This window comes from Euprymna scolopes, chromosome 16 (genome assembly GCF_053919585.1).
Source record: "Euprymna scolopes isolate OS-2025 chromosome 16, ASM5391958v1, whole genome shotgun sequence".
Classification (NCBI taxonomy): Eukaryota; Metazoa; Mollusca; class Cephalopoda; order Sepiida; family Sepiolidae; genus Euprymna; species Euprymna scolopes.
In genome coordinates this window covers 16,460,582-16,474,650 of record NC_136497.1, presented here as the reverse complement: position 1 = coordinate 16,474,650, position 14,069 = coordinate 16,460,582, and the positions used below count along the sequence as shown (strand labels likewise).

At 33.6% G+C, this 14,069-nt stretch overlaps 1 protein-coding gene and 1 pseudogene across 1 annotated transcript in view; both read right to left on the bottom strand.

Annotated features, from left to right (window-relative positions):
* Positions 1-9: 9 nt before the first annotated feature.
* The window catches only part of LOC145295857 (BPTF-associated chromatin complex component 1-like), a 61,875-nt gene continuing 47,815 nt past the window's right edge, over positions 10-14,069 (bottom strand). The window contains exons 5-6 of the mRNA XM_080141585.1: positions 4,126-4,224; positions 10-223 (exon numbers count right to left, since the gene is read on the bottom strand). Of these exons, the coding sequence (XP_079997711.1) occupies positions 201-223; positions 4,126-4,224 (122 nt within the window). The 3' untranslated portion in view covers positions 10-200. The remainder of the gene's footprint in view (positions 224-4,125; positions 4,225-14,069) is intronic.
* Positions 8,145-8,278, bottom strand: LOC145296386 (U2 spliceosomal RNA; annotated as a pseudogene).

Here is a 14,069-nt window from a genome sequence, read left to right as displayed (position 1 = left end):
ATCAACATATTTTTAGTTATCTTAAAAAGTTTTTATTCAAATGACATAAGTAAAAGAAAGAGTTTTGAGTAAACTATGTAAATGTCCTGGCTGCCATATGTGTGTGATTAAATCGTGGACCTGCTATCATCTGCCAACCTGTCTATGTACAGTTTGCGGATGGGTTCGGCAGACATCAACAGCTCTCACTCTTCTTCCGTTCATAAGAAGTTAGAATCCATATCTGAAAGAAAACAAAAAAATATGATAACAGAAACAGTCAGTTACAAAATTGACCAATTCACTGGAATGGAGTTATGCCACAATTTGAGCAAACAAATGACTTGTGGGAAAATGAGTAGAGAATTCTAAACTAATTTTTTTTTTTTTTCCAATTTCATGCAAATTATTGTTTTTATGGAGTGCGATTAATTTCATAACATTCCATGAAATACTAAATTCAAAGTTCTAAAAATAAAGCATTCCCTAAGTTTAAAAGCTACTTACTAAATACATTAAAAAAGTAAATTTGTAATTTAGATTATCTCCCTTGTCTTCTAAGTAGCTTTATTGAGTTGAACTCTCAAATATTGTTTAATAACTATGCACTCAATTTGCCAGAAAAAGAAACCCTATCTCACTTTTTATAAGGAAATATTGCATTGAACAGAAGTGGAAAATCCCCTTACAGATATAAACAATAAAAAGCTTAGATAAGTGAATTTTTTTTAAAACTACAGACACTTTGTAAGCCATTCCTTTATAACTAGAATACCCATCCCAGGACAGGTAAAATTAATTCCCTGTATCACTTATGTCACCTCACAAAGATTAAAATCAAGATGGTGATACATTATGTAGAATATTCTTATTTCAATTTTGATCTAAAGCAATTCATGATTTTGATTCTAGAAAATGTCTAAAGCGGAAGGCTTTAGCTTAAGGGGTCTTAAAAGAAAATTGAAATTCAGGAATTTTAGTTCTTTCCCATTGCAAGAACTTAGACACCAGGGTCGGAAAGTGGGATTGAGAAGTCACCTCCCCCCCCCTCCCTTGAGGAGGAGCATTCAGACCTGCAAAAAGTGCCTGAACAGCCTCATTATCATTCCTTGGTGGGGGCGCCTCAGGCGATTGGCAATAAAGAGAGAAGGTAAAGCCTGGAAGAGTTGACCTTCTATAACTGCACAGAACTATCATTACACTGTAATCAACAGGGACCAGATCATTACAGGAATGCCTTAATCTTTTAATTTTGGAGACTAGGATATTTGTGTTGGAATGACCATGAATCAAATTCAATACAAATCGGATATTGGAAGGTTGTAATTTCTGTTTGCCTTAGATTTCTAGCAAATAGTTATCCAAAAAAAAAAAACGTTATTTATTAAAGTTTCTAAGTTCTGTGACCTGATATTTAAACATTATAAGCAAAATTCCATAAAAAGTCTCTTAACTATTTGACTAATGCAACAGAAACCATTGTCTGCTGGTGAACATGAACTGATAAAATATCCAACTTTTAAGATGCATTTTCTGGGGAACATTCCAAGGTTTCATTGAAGTTATAATGTAAATTTTTTTTATTAGTTGTTAAAAGATAAGTCATCTATAAGATTTTAATTTATTCCAAATGGAAATGTTCAGGTATTTAATCCAATATATCATTCAGATTTGAATTAAGTTAAAAGATTAATCCATCCATAAGCTTTTCTTAGATTTAGTCCCTTTCTTAATAAAATATATTCAATACTTAAGTTAATACATTATTGTATTTACAATTATCAAAGAACAGAAATTGTTTAAAAAACGTGTATAAAGAGAAGACTCCTCTAGAATAAAGTATGCTGTACTTGAAACCAAATTTTATTCTAGTTTGGTTTCAACATGATTGGTGAAAAGATCTCCATTCATCGTTATAAATCATTTGTAATGTTAATGCAAATTATGTGACGTATCAGTTGTCACTTATGATGCTGAGAAAAAGTATTCCAGAAAGAAAAAACAAAAATCGTTTTAATTCTAGATTTAGCCAGACTGTAAGAAAGATTTTTAGGTTTTGTGTCAAATGTTTAAGACAATTGCATGAAGAAGTGAAAATTCCCCTTATGAGAAATATAAATTGATATTTAATAAACAAATTTATCATTTTACACATTTATCCAACCCCCATCAAATTTGATAAAGATTTAAAATACACGCAATAAAATTTTATGTTGCCATAAACCTAGACAGGAAAACAACAGCTTGTCATTCCGTTTGAATTTCAAATGCATTCAATTGATTAAGGAGTAAAACTGTTCAGTAAATTTCTGTCAAATTGTTTGAACGAACTACATTCATTCCTTGTTAGTGTGATCCATGGATTTCTACATCAAGCTTTGTAATTTGTTGATACAAAAAAATATTTTCTTTGAAATAAGCAATACTATTAAAAAATGACTCTTTCTGTAAAAAATAATTGTAGCAAAGTAATTATTTCAAAACCAAATTGTTTTTTTTTTTCTTTCCAGAAAAATTCAAATCAACAAAACGTTGTTTTTTTTTTTTTTTTTTTTTTTTTTTTTTTTTTTTTTTTTTTTTTACATTTAAAATTATATTGCTTTAATTGATGAGATAACATTTTAATTTTGGAACAATTCATTTTAAATAAAATCAGAATAGTTTACCTTAGTGACATCAAATTAATCGCCATTAATCTGCTGATCAGACAATCTCAGTTTTTGAAATGTATGCAAAAGGTGATAGAAGTACAAGCCAAAAATGTCTTAACATATTATTATATAGATAATAAAATATGTACATTTTTTTTTTCTTTTAAAAAAATTCAATATATTCAAACAATTTTATTTGAATGTCTTAAGTATTGAAATAAACAATTACTTGCAATAAAACGGAAAAATATTTTAAAATATAAAACTAATCGAAACTTTAATCGCAATAGCATAAAGAAGATATTCAATTGTTTATGTACAAAAATCTGAATTTTTAGCAGAGTTATTTGTATCGTTTTTATTGAGACTTATATTTCTCCTCCATCTTAGCAAATGTTTTTTCTAGTCTTTTTCAGCCATGTTGATTATCATGTAGGTAGATGATTATTTTGGTACTTGCATACACAAACATTGAACACGTGAAAAACGTTGCCATAGATGAGCAATACACATGAAGAAAACAGGGCACATCGGCCAAAAATCAATAACAGAAAGGACAATCACTTGCAAAACTACAACAATGCAGACAATAACAGATATTCTCTAGAAACTTCTAATTAGAACAAAACTTTGGTAATGATTATTTCTGAAAAATTTCAATCTGCTGAGTGTGGAAAATCTAAAAATATTCCAAGAGTACAAAAACGTTTTTTAGTAATGCATATCAACTAAGTTTAAATTGTAAGTTACACACACACACACACACATATATAAGAACAATATTTCAATTGTTACATCCTTAATGATTTATAAAAGTTCAAGTTCTGATTAATGAGATCTTTCCTATAATTATATGTAATTAAATTTATAAAGAATATATACAATTCAAAGCGTCCATTAATTTTATACTAGTTTAACAATCTCTCATTTTATGGTTTCTTATTCAGCCTCAAACATAAATAAAAAGGAGTTTAACTTCGCCTTCTGATCAAAAAGAAAAAAACCCAAAACTATAAATGCAGTTTAAAGCATCACAGAAATCAAGTTCTTTCAATCACAAAATTGATCTTTTAATTGTATTTTTGAAGACTTGCTCCACCACAACTCCTATTTCTCAAGAGCCTCTTTAAATATGTTGTGCTATGTACCTTATAAACATTTTAAACTGAATGGTCTGAGAGAAAAGCAGATGACTCTACGATGTGAGGTAGATGCTTAGCATTAAGCACTTGAAGCTGTTTAAATTCATTGAAACTGCTTAACTGCTCTCCTGTTAGATTGTGTCAACATTAAGAGATAAATAATAAAACATTAAAATCAACATATCAAAAATGAACACATCTTACTTGTTGGCAACTAATTCCCCTACCATTTGAAAATAAAATACCTTACCTTAAAAGTATAAAGTCAATCGAGAGCCCCTCCTTTTGTGAAAGGGAAGGGGAGGGGGGCTAACTACAAGAATGAATCGGTGGGAGACAATTGAGAAACCTACCAGAGTCGAACTCTAGTTTCTTAGAGGCTGTTCCGTCACCCAAACCCTCGATATCCACATCACTTTCGGGGGCGTTCAGCGCACTGAGAGTGACCTCCGCTACAAATAAACAAAATGCTGGAGTACAGTATCAAGCAAGGAGATCTGAAACCCCCGACAGCACAACTAAAGAGCTACAGAAAGGAACACAACAGATTGGCCGTGGAGGTGATGGTTGCCAGCAACAGGCAACAAACACAAACATCCACAAAGCCACATACATTACACATGCGTACATTTTATATTCTCAAATGTATGGAAAAAAGAAAAAAAAGCTGAATCGAAAATGTGAATAGGTGCTAAATAAAGAAAAACTTGTTAGTGACTGGGATAGTGATTTCTTTAAAATAAAAATAAAAAAATAGGGAGTTAGAGAGGATGATAGTATTTAAGTCAACGAAAGTAGTGACCAATACAGACATTCACACATACAAACTATGTAGCTCAAGGTTGTGATATTTAATCCAATGCTATTAACTCTAATGTTTAACCCTTTCCTTTTAAGTACTGGCTCTAAAGTAAGAGAGAAAGAGATAGTAGGTATTAAATAAGAAATGTTTCTATTGATTAATTTCAAGATTGATTAGTTGAAGAATTATTAATTGGTATATTAGGTTTCTTTTTCTTTCCTGTTGTCTGTAGAGTTAGTAAGTGCTAAGTGAAGGGGACAAAAAAAATATTGAAAAGCAAAATGCATTAAAAAAAAAAAAAAAAAATGAATAAAATAAAAAATAACATTTTTTTATAAAAAATTTAAAAAATACACACAAAACAACACTTAATTGAAATCAGTTTACAAATAAGCTAACATGCAGAAATAGCAGGAGGTGAAGAGTCGGAAGTCATCCATTTTTGCAAAAGTCAAGTTTTTTTTTTTTTAATTATTACAATTGATTTGGGAGTCAGATTTTTTTTTCTCTTATGGGTCAGTAGTTTTAGAAGTTCAGAGTCAGTAATCAACCATTTTTTTTACCAGCCAACTCTCCACCTCTGACATGCATTCATAATTCTTCCAATGTAGATCTTCAATTGATATTTAAAAAGAAAGAAAAAAAATTAATTCAGCTTTTAAGAATACATAAACATACTTTATTAAAATGTTAATTAGCACAACAATAGCATAAAATTTAAATAATTTTAGATTAGAATGGTTGTTAAATTTAGTAAAAATGTGAAGAGTAATGTTAAGCTAACAATGGCATGCATAGTAATTTTGTAGATAAAAAAAAAAGCACCAAAAATACATTTTATATAAACGTTTCAAACATTACTGTACAGAAAGGGCAATATATTAATGCAACTGCAACATTAATGAAACAAAGATTTCAAAATCAAGGGATTTTTTACTGTGTTCGGATTGTGAACATTAATTCAATAAAAAAAATACTAACAAATAAAACCTCAAAGATACTTTTGGTAAGATCTTAAAATGTCAACAAATTTATTTTAGAAAGAAAGTCATTTTGTTTGGTATGGATGTAAAACAGCTATGATTCAATTAGATTATCTATGGGTAAGAAAAAAAAAAAAAGGACAGGAAGTTCTAACTGCTGTAGAAACTGTGCCACAAAATCAACCAGTTATTTTTTATTTTAGATTGAAGAAAGCTCATGAGGTAAATAAAAAAGTTAGGAAATGTGGAAAGATGCAGTTTTGGAGATAAAAGACCAGACTTGTGGGTGGACGAAAGATCTGTCAAGACATATGATGACATGGTGATCAAATGAGGAAATTGATTTGTGTACCAAAGAAAAGTGGAAACAATGGATTGAGTAAAAAAAAAAAAGAAAAGAAGTTTAGTAAATGAAGAAATGCATCTAGTGGCAAAAACCAGAAATAGTTTTGTCGAAATTACTAAGAACCAAATGAAAAAATGTTTTAAGCTAGAGATTGGAATGTCAGTGATATAGTGATAAGAATACAGAATTGGAAAGAATCTTAGAATTTGGTCTTGCTATCGACATGTTGCTTGCAAATATTGTTTTAAAAAGGAAAGCAATTTTGTTATGTATGAATGTGAATCAGGCTTAGACAACATACCTCCTGAAGTATGGAAGACAGGTGGTTTCAATGACATACTTCTTAATTCATGCAATTCTGTATATAATCAAAAAATTATTAATATATGGAGGGAAGGATGCATACTTCCCTTCCCCAAGAAGGGTGACCTAAGCATACCAAGCAACTACAGAGGAATAACACTCACTCAAATTGCAGCAAAAATCTACAATGCCATGCTTCTCAACCGTATCCAACCAAAGATCGAAGAAGTGCTCAGAAAGAACCAAAATGGATTTAGAAAGAATCGCTCTACTACTAGTCAAATACTTACTGTTAGGAGACTGATTGAAGGAGTCAAAGCAAAAAAATTGAGGCAGTCATGGTCTTTGTAGATTTCTCCAAAGCATTCGACTCTGTACATAGAGGAAAAATGGCCAGCATATTAAAAGCATATGGCATTCCAAATTAAGTCATTAATGCAATCATGATGCTATATGAGCACACTCGAGCAATGGTTAGATGGAGACACAGAATTTTTCGACATCCGCACTGGGGTTCTAAAAGGAGATACTCTTGCCCCTTTTTTTTTTCATTGTCTGTCTTGACTTTGTACTTCGCACCTCTGTTGATATACACAACATGCTAGGCTTCAGCCTAAATGAATCCAGAAACAGACGTCATCAATCAGCACACATAACTGATGCAGATTACGCAGACGATATTGCTTTGTTCGCGAACAACACTGCTGATGCGCAAACACTGTTACGTAAGCTAGAAAAGTCTGCAAATGACATTGGTCTCCACATAAATGCGGATAAGACAAAGTTTATGACTTTCAATGTGAAAAGAGACATCAGGGCTCTGGTTGGATCAACACTGAAAGAAGTCGCTGAGTTTACGTATCTGGGCAGCAACAGTTTCCACAGAGAGATATCGGAATTCGCATCTCAAAAGCATGGACCGCATTGGATGGGCTACATTCAGTATGGACTTCGAGACTGGCTGATAAACTGAAAAGGCAGTTCTTCAGGGCAGTGGTAGAGTCTGTCCTTGTTTACGGTGCTACAACCTGGACACTCACCAAAAGATTGGAAAGAAAACTAGACGGCACATACACCCGTATGCTATGAACAGTATTAAATATATCTTGGCAAAATCATCCCACGAAGCAGCAACTTTATGACAATCTACCTGCCATATCTAATACCATCAGAGAAAGACGCCTACGATTTGCCAGTCATTGTCTGAGGAGCAAGCATGAATTGGTGAGTGATGTATTGCTATAGACTCCACGACACGGACGCGCAAGCAAAGGATGACCTAGATCCACATACATCCAACAAATAGCACACAACGCCAACTGTGAACCTGAAGATCTGAGGCAACTGATGGAAGACAGGAAACTCTGGAGAGGAAGAGTCACATTGGTCCGGGCAAGGAGCCCGTCATGATGGTGATGAGTAAAGACTCAAGCAGATAGTTTGTCGGCAAAGAAAAAAGGTTTTTGAATGATGTGAATACCTGAAGAAATTGTGGCACAATATCAAGCAGTTATTTTTGTGACTTTAAATTGAAGTCTTATGAAGAGAAAGTTGTGGGTGGACAAAAACTCATCCAAGACATGGAGTGATATGATGACATGAGGAAATAGATATATGTATCAAAGAAAAGTGGAAATGCTGGACTATGTAGAACAAGGCCGATAGCCATTAGTCGCGTGCTCTCATGTAATGAATGAATGCGTGAATGTAGGATTGATATGAAATTCTTAAAGATAAACTAAAATGACCGAAAAATGGGCTGAAATGACTTAAATAAATAAAAAGTAAATGACTTAGAATGACTTTAATGAACTTAACGATGAATTGAATGACCTTAAGAATGTCTTGGATGTTTAAAAAAAATAACTGGAATCCTTCAAAAACAACTTGAATGATCTGGAGAATGACTTGAATGGCTTTGAGACTGACTGGTTGTAAAGTGGGTGATCATTTTATATTAAATTAATACAGAAAAGTGATCCCCCACTTTATATCAAAAAGTTACAAACATAAGTACAGCAGTAAGAACAGATACTACACTTTGATCTTGGCCAAAAGGCCAAGAAAAGGGTATTTATTTGCTCCCCCATTGAGGTATTTATTTGCTCCCCCACTGAGCAAATTAGGCACAAGGCCGATTTTTAAAGTGAGGAGTGAAGGGGAAATGGGGACCAACTCCCCGGGGAGTAGGGGAGCTGAATAGTGACAATTGGTATGAAGGGTTGCCCCTTCATTGACCAAGGTCTTATATGTGGGGTTTCCCCCACATATGGTCTTTGCTTGCAGTATCTACCGGAACAGATACTACACTTTGAGATATTAAATTTTTTATTCACAGGAAAAAAATACAATTGGGAAAATGAACAAAAAACTTAGCCAAAAGGCCAGAGAAAAGCTTAAAAAGCTAAGTAAAGCATCTATTAAAAATAGACCTTTGATCTTAACCAAAAAAGCCAAGCACAAATGTGTTACAGACGGAGTGGCTTATAGAGTCGCTTGCACGCGACTAAAAATGTTTGGTGAACAAAGAAATGTGTCAAGTGACAAAGAGGAAAGTAACAAAGCTAAGAAGGAAATTAAATCTCCAGAAATGATACAAAGGGTTGATCAGAAGAATTCAAAATAGCTAAACAGATGAGAAAGGCAACTATGGATGTTGTTGGAGAGGATTTTATTTATAGTGACAACAATGAACATGACATGCTTGAAAATGCTTTTATGAGAGATTGTTCAATACCGAGTTTTCGTGAAATTGAGAAAATTGCTGAAGCAGTGTCTAGTCCAGCTGCAAGACTTGAGAAAAAAATTATATCAGAAGCTGAAAAAGGGTACGCCTGGAGGATTCTTAGGTGTTGTTGCAGAAAGGCTGCAGGTAAAACCGGTATTTAGATGACCATAGAGTTAATAAATCAGATCACAAAAGAAATGACTGTTCCAAAAGATTGGGATCTTAGAACAATTGTGAACCGTTACGAGGGTAAAGAAGGAGCTACGGATCAAGGTGATTACAGAGGCTTAACGATAACGATAATCACGTTCTGATAGTGGTTGAGAGAATAACTGAGCAGCAAATAAAAAAATAAATGATTATCGCCATAGTTTAGTTTATCATATTCTTTGCATGCTGCAATATGTTGGACAATAAATCTTGTTTTTTTGTATGATGCCTTTATCAAGACAAATACATCTAAATTACATTCTTAGATCATTCATAGATATTTATGCAGACAACACTACCATATATGGCAACACTTTAAAGGTCAACAATGACCAAGATCTCTCTCTCTCTCTTCCGACCTTGAGCATGTTATGCAATGAGGGAAAAGGTAACTGGTTAATTTTAATGCATCGAAAATCAAGCTTCTCTCTTTTCATCATAATTGCTCTGACCCCCATCTGGCCCAAATTGAAATTGGGGAAGCACCATGTCTTGACAAACTTCTGGGTCTGATCTTCATTCCTGATCTGAAATGAAACACATCAAATCTGTTGCCAAAATCGCCGGAAAAATTGTTTGATCATTCTACTGCTCCAGTAGATATCGCACTGCAGATGCAATCCTCCTACTGTATAAGAAGCAAGTACATTCTAGGATGGATGATTGTCGTCACATCTGAGCAAGAGCTGCTCAGAGCATCCTATCTTACCATGACAGAGTTTAAGGCCAGCTTCGAAACCTAGTAGGAGATGCCCTTTTCTCTTTCCTGCAACCTTTTTCTCACAGAAGAGATGTTGCGAGCCTGTCTCTGCTCTATTGTTATTTTGATGACAAGTGCTTGTTTGAGCTTCAATCTATGGTCCCACCTTGCAAAACTTTTACAAATAAAACGCTTGTCTAACTACAACCACTATCCACAATTTCTCCTACTTTCTATCTGTACGTAAATCTAAATGAAAATTCCATGAACAAAGCTTTTTTCCTAGAACTGTCTGTCTGTAGAACTCTGTTCCACTGGCTTTCTTTCCAGCTGACTATGGTCATTTTCAAGTTCAATGTAAACAAATTCTTGTTGAGCCATCTCCTTAAATAATCAACTTATACCTAATTTTCACCACTAACAATCACTACACAGTTGTCTCAGTGACCACCATACACTAATTAAACCTTATCCTCGAGTGACCGTCAAGCCTTGATAACTGAGGACTCCTTTGTAAAAAAAAAAATGCAAGAGAAGTATCTTGATAAAAAAGATTTTTGTTTTGCTTTTGTATGTATTTTGTTAAAACTTTTGCCAAGAAATTGTTCGGTAGGCTTTTTCGGGGTTTTTTTGAAGTGTTGAGGAAGTAGTTAGCAACTTTCGTTAAAGCAATACTAAAATCTTGATAGCATTAACAGCAACTTTCGTTAAAGCAATACTAAAATCTTGATAGCATTAACAGCAACTTTCGTTAAAGCAATACTAAAATCTTGATAGCATTAACAGCAACTTTCGTTAAAGCAATACTAAAATCTTGATAGCATCAACAGCAACTTTCGTTAAAGCAATACTAAAATCTTGATAGCATTAACAGCAACTTTCGTTAAAGCAATACTAAAATCTTGATAGCATCAACAGCAACTTTCGTTAAAGCAATACTAAAATCTTGATAGCATTAACAGCAACTTTCGTTAAAGCAATACTAAAATCTTGATAGCATCAACAGCAACTTTCGTTAAAGCAATACTAAAATCTTGATAGCATTAACAGCACACTTTCGTTAAAGCTTTTTAATGTTAAAATCAAAGTACGTCAAGGATACGTATTAAGTCGATTGTTTTTCATTTGTGTCGTACAAGCATTGTCCAGGGTGTTTCTTAAGAGTTTTCTGAATGTTTTATGCTGATAATTTAGTGTTTGCCTGCGAAATAATTTTTTATAACACTCTTAAACATTGCATATGCAACAAATGCAGTTTAATTGCACATAGTTTGAGAGATGATAACCAATGCATGCTACAAGACACTGGAGACAAATGTGGAGAAAGTATATTTGGAAAGTGAAGATATTGAGGTTGCTTAGAAGGTTTCGTTTCTTTGGTGATACCATAACAGCATGAGGGGGGGGGGTGAAAGTAAAAGCTTGAAATGGGTGGAGTAAGTGATCTGCCATGACTAACCAGCAAAGCATTACCAAAGTCGACTAAAGGAAGCGTCTTATCAGGCATGCATGTGCAGTGTGATGATATATGAGATTAAAATCTGGCTAGTGAGGGTTGAGGGTATGTGTCGCATGGAGAGAAATAATATGAGGTGGGCCTAGATGACCTCAGAGAAAAATGAGTGTTTGATTTAGCAAGTGTAGAACGGTTTAGGCAGCAGGAGGAAGTTACGGAAAACATAGGAGGAAGTGATGAGGATGGATTTAAGAGAAATGTGATACTATAAAATGCCCCAACTCTGATCCCCATCTGGCATCAATTGAAATGGATAGCTCTCATCTAGAGGAGGTCCCATGTTTTGACAAGCTTCTGGGTTTGACCTTTACTCCTGATCTGAAAATGGAACACGTACATCAAATCTGTTGCCAAGGTCAATGGAAAAATGGTGGGATCCTTCTACTGTTCCAGAAGATATCTCACTGCTGATGCAATTCTCTATCTATATAAAAGCCAAGTACATCCAAGGATGGAATATTGCTGCCACATATGGGCAGGAGCTGCTAAAAAACAGCCTACCCTGCCTTGACAGAGTACAAAATAGACTTCGTGGCTTAGTGGGGGACGCCCTTTTCTCTTCCCTGCAACCTCTCTCTCACAGAAGAGACATTACGAGCCTATCCTTGTTTTATTGTTATTTCCATGACAGGTGCTCGTCTGAGCTTCAATCTCTGGTTCCCCCCTAGCCAATCTTTCACAATAAACACCCGTCTGGCTGAAACTACTGTCAAAAATTTCCCACACTTTATCTGTGCCTAAATCAAAACGTAGATTCCATGAACAAAGCTACTTTCTTAGAACTGCACGCCTGTGGAACTCTCTACCACCTGCCTGTTTCCCTCCTGACTTCAACATGGATGTCTTCAAGTCCAACATAAACAAATTCCTGATGAACCGCCCCCCCCCTTAAGTAATGAAACTTTATCAAATCTCCAATACTAATGAATACTGCAACACTATCCCATTGATTACTGTACACAAAATAACCCTTATCTCGGAGTGGCTTCTGGGCCTTGATAAGTGGTGACCTCCATGTAAAAAAAAGACATTCAAAAACAACATTAAAAGTGATGAGTCAATTGTATTACACAGACAAAGCAACGCCATACACAATTAGCTGTTAATTATTCAGAAAGATGAGAAAGAAAAAAGGTCAAGTGAAAGTAAACTGGGGGGTGGGGGGATTAAAAAAAAAAATAATAATATATATATATATATCTATTATATCTATAAAAGTGAAAGTGTGTGTGTGTGTGTGTGTCTGTGTACATTTCCCTACGCAATAACTGTCAATTTTTAGTCTATAGACTCGAAATTTGATATACAGGGTACTGTGATTTGGGGAAATCGATGTCATCGGTTTTCGGCCAGAAATTTGGCGATTAAGGGGTCAAAGTTCAACGATTTGACCTTTGAGAACTCTACAAAACTCCTGACAATTTTGGGTTTAAGCACTTGAAATTTTAGATATAGGTTCCTTGGACATGGATCTAACTTAATAACTTGATTTGAGTCCTAAACAATAAATTTTAAGGGGTCATAATAGGGGTCAAAGTTAAAAAAAAATTTACCGCTTTTTCTTTTTTTTTTTGCTCAACATACACCTCCAAATACTTGGGCAACGCCGGGCACCCATGCTAGTACATCTATAAAAGTGAACGTGTCTGTGTGTCTGTCTGTGTACATTTCCCTACACAATAACTCTGTCAATTTTTAGTCTACAGACTTGAAATTTGATATACAGGGTATTGAGATTTTGGAAAGTCGATGTGATCGGTTTTTGGCCAGAAATTTGGGGGTTCCTTAGACATGGATCTAACTTAATAACTTGAATTGAGCCCAAAACAATAAATGTTAAGGGGTCATAATAAGGGTCAAAGCTAAAAAAGTTGGCTTGTTTTTTTTTGCTCAGCATACACCTCCAAAAATCCAGGCAATGCCGGGCCGAAATGCTAGTATATATATATATATATATATATATATATATATATATATATATATATATATATATACTTGGTTATATTTTGGAAAAAAGAATTCCAGCAGAGTGCTTTATTATAAGAAAAAATTTCAAAATTAGAGTGTAATATTTATATTTTTATTTTCAGAAAGTTTAGATAAGTCATCGGTACTGTCAGTTTCAAATCTGATAACAAGGAACCATTTAGGTCACCATATCAAGATCTCTTCAGGCGATCTATTTCATATATATATATTGCTGGGAAAATTGAAGACTCCAAATATATATTTTACTCAATTATTTTATTTAGCTATAAAAAAAGTAATTGTAGTGTTCCATAGGTGTTTATATTCTGATATGAACCATAATGTTTGTTTTGTTTTTTTTGTCTCAATTCAGAGAACTGTTTCCAATATTCCAAAACTGGTATTTTTTTTTCATAATGCATCAGTAAGAAACTTTGTAAATCAATAAAAGTGCCATGTTGTAAATGATGACCTAACTTTGAAAATCACTGAGTGTATTTTTTTTTATTTATTTCTAATTAAATCATATTTCAGTTTTTGTGAAAAAACATTAAAATAGTCATTTTATAGAATAAGTTGTTTCAATGTTTTTAGAATTTTGCTAACAGTAATATAAATCAAAAAGACACATTTTTTATCATTTCAAAATGACACAAATCTCAGCATTGTTACATTTACAATTAAACGTGATTTAGTTTCATTTATTCTAATCCATTTATAAAAATCAGAAGCTCACAGTAT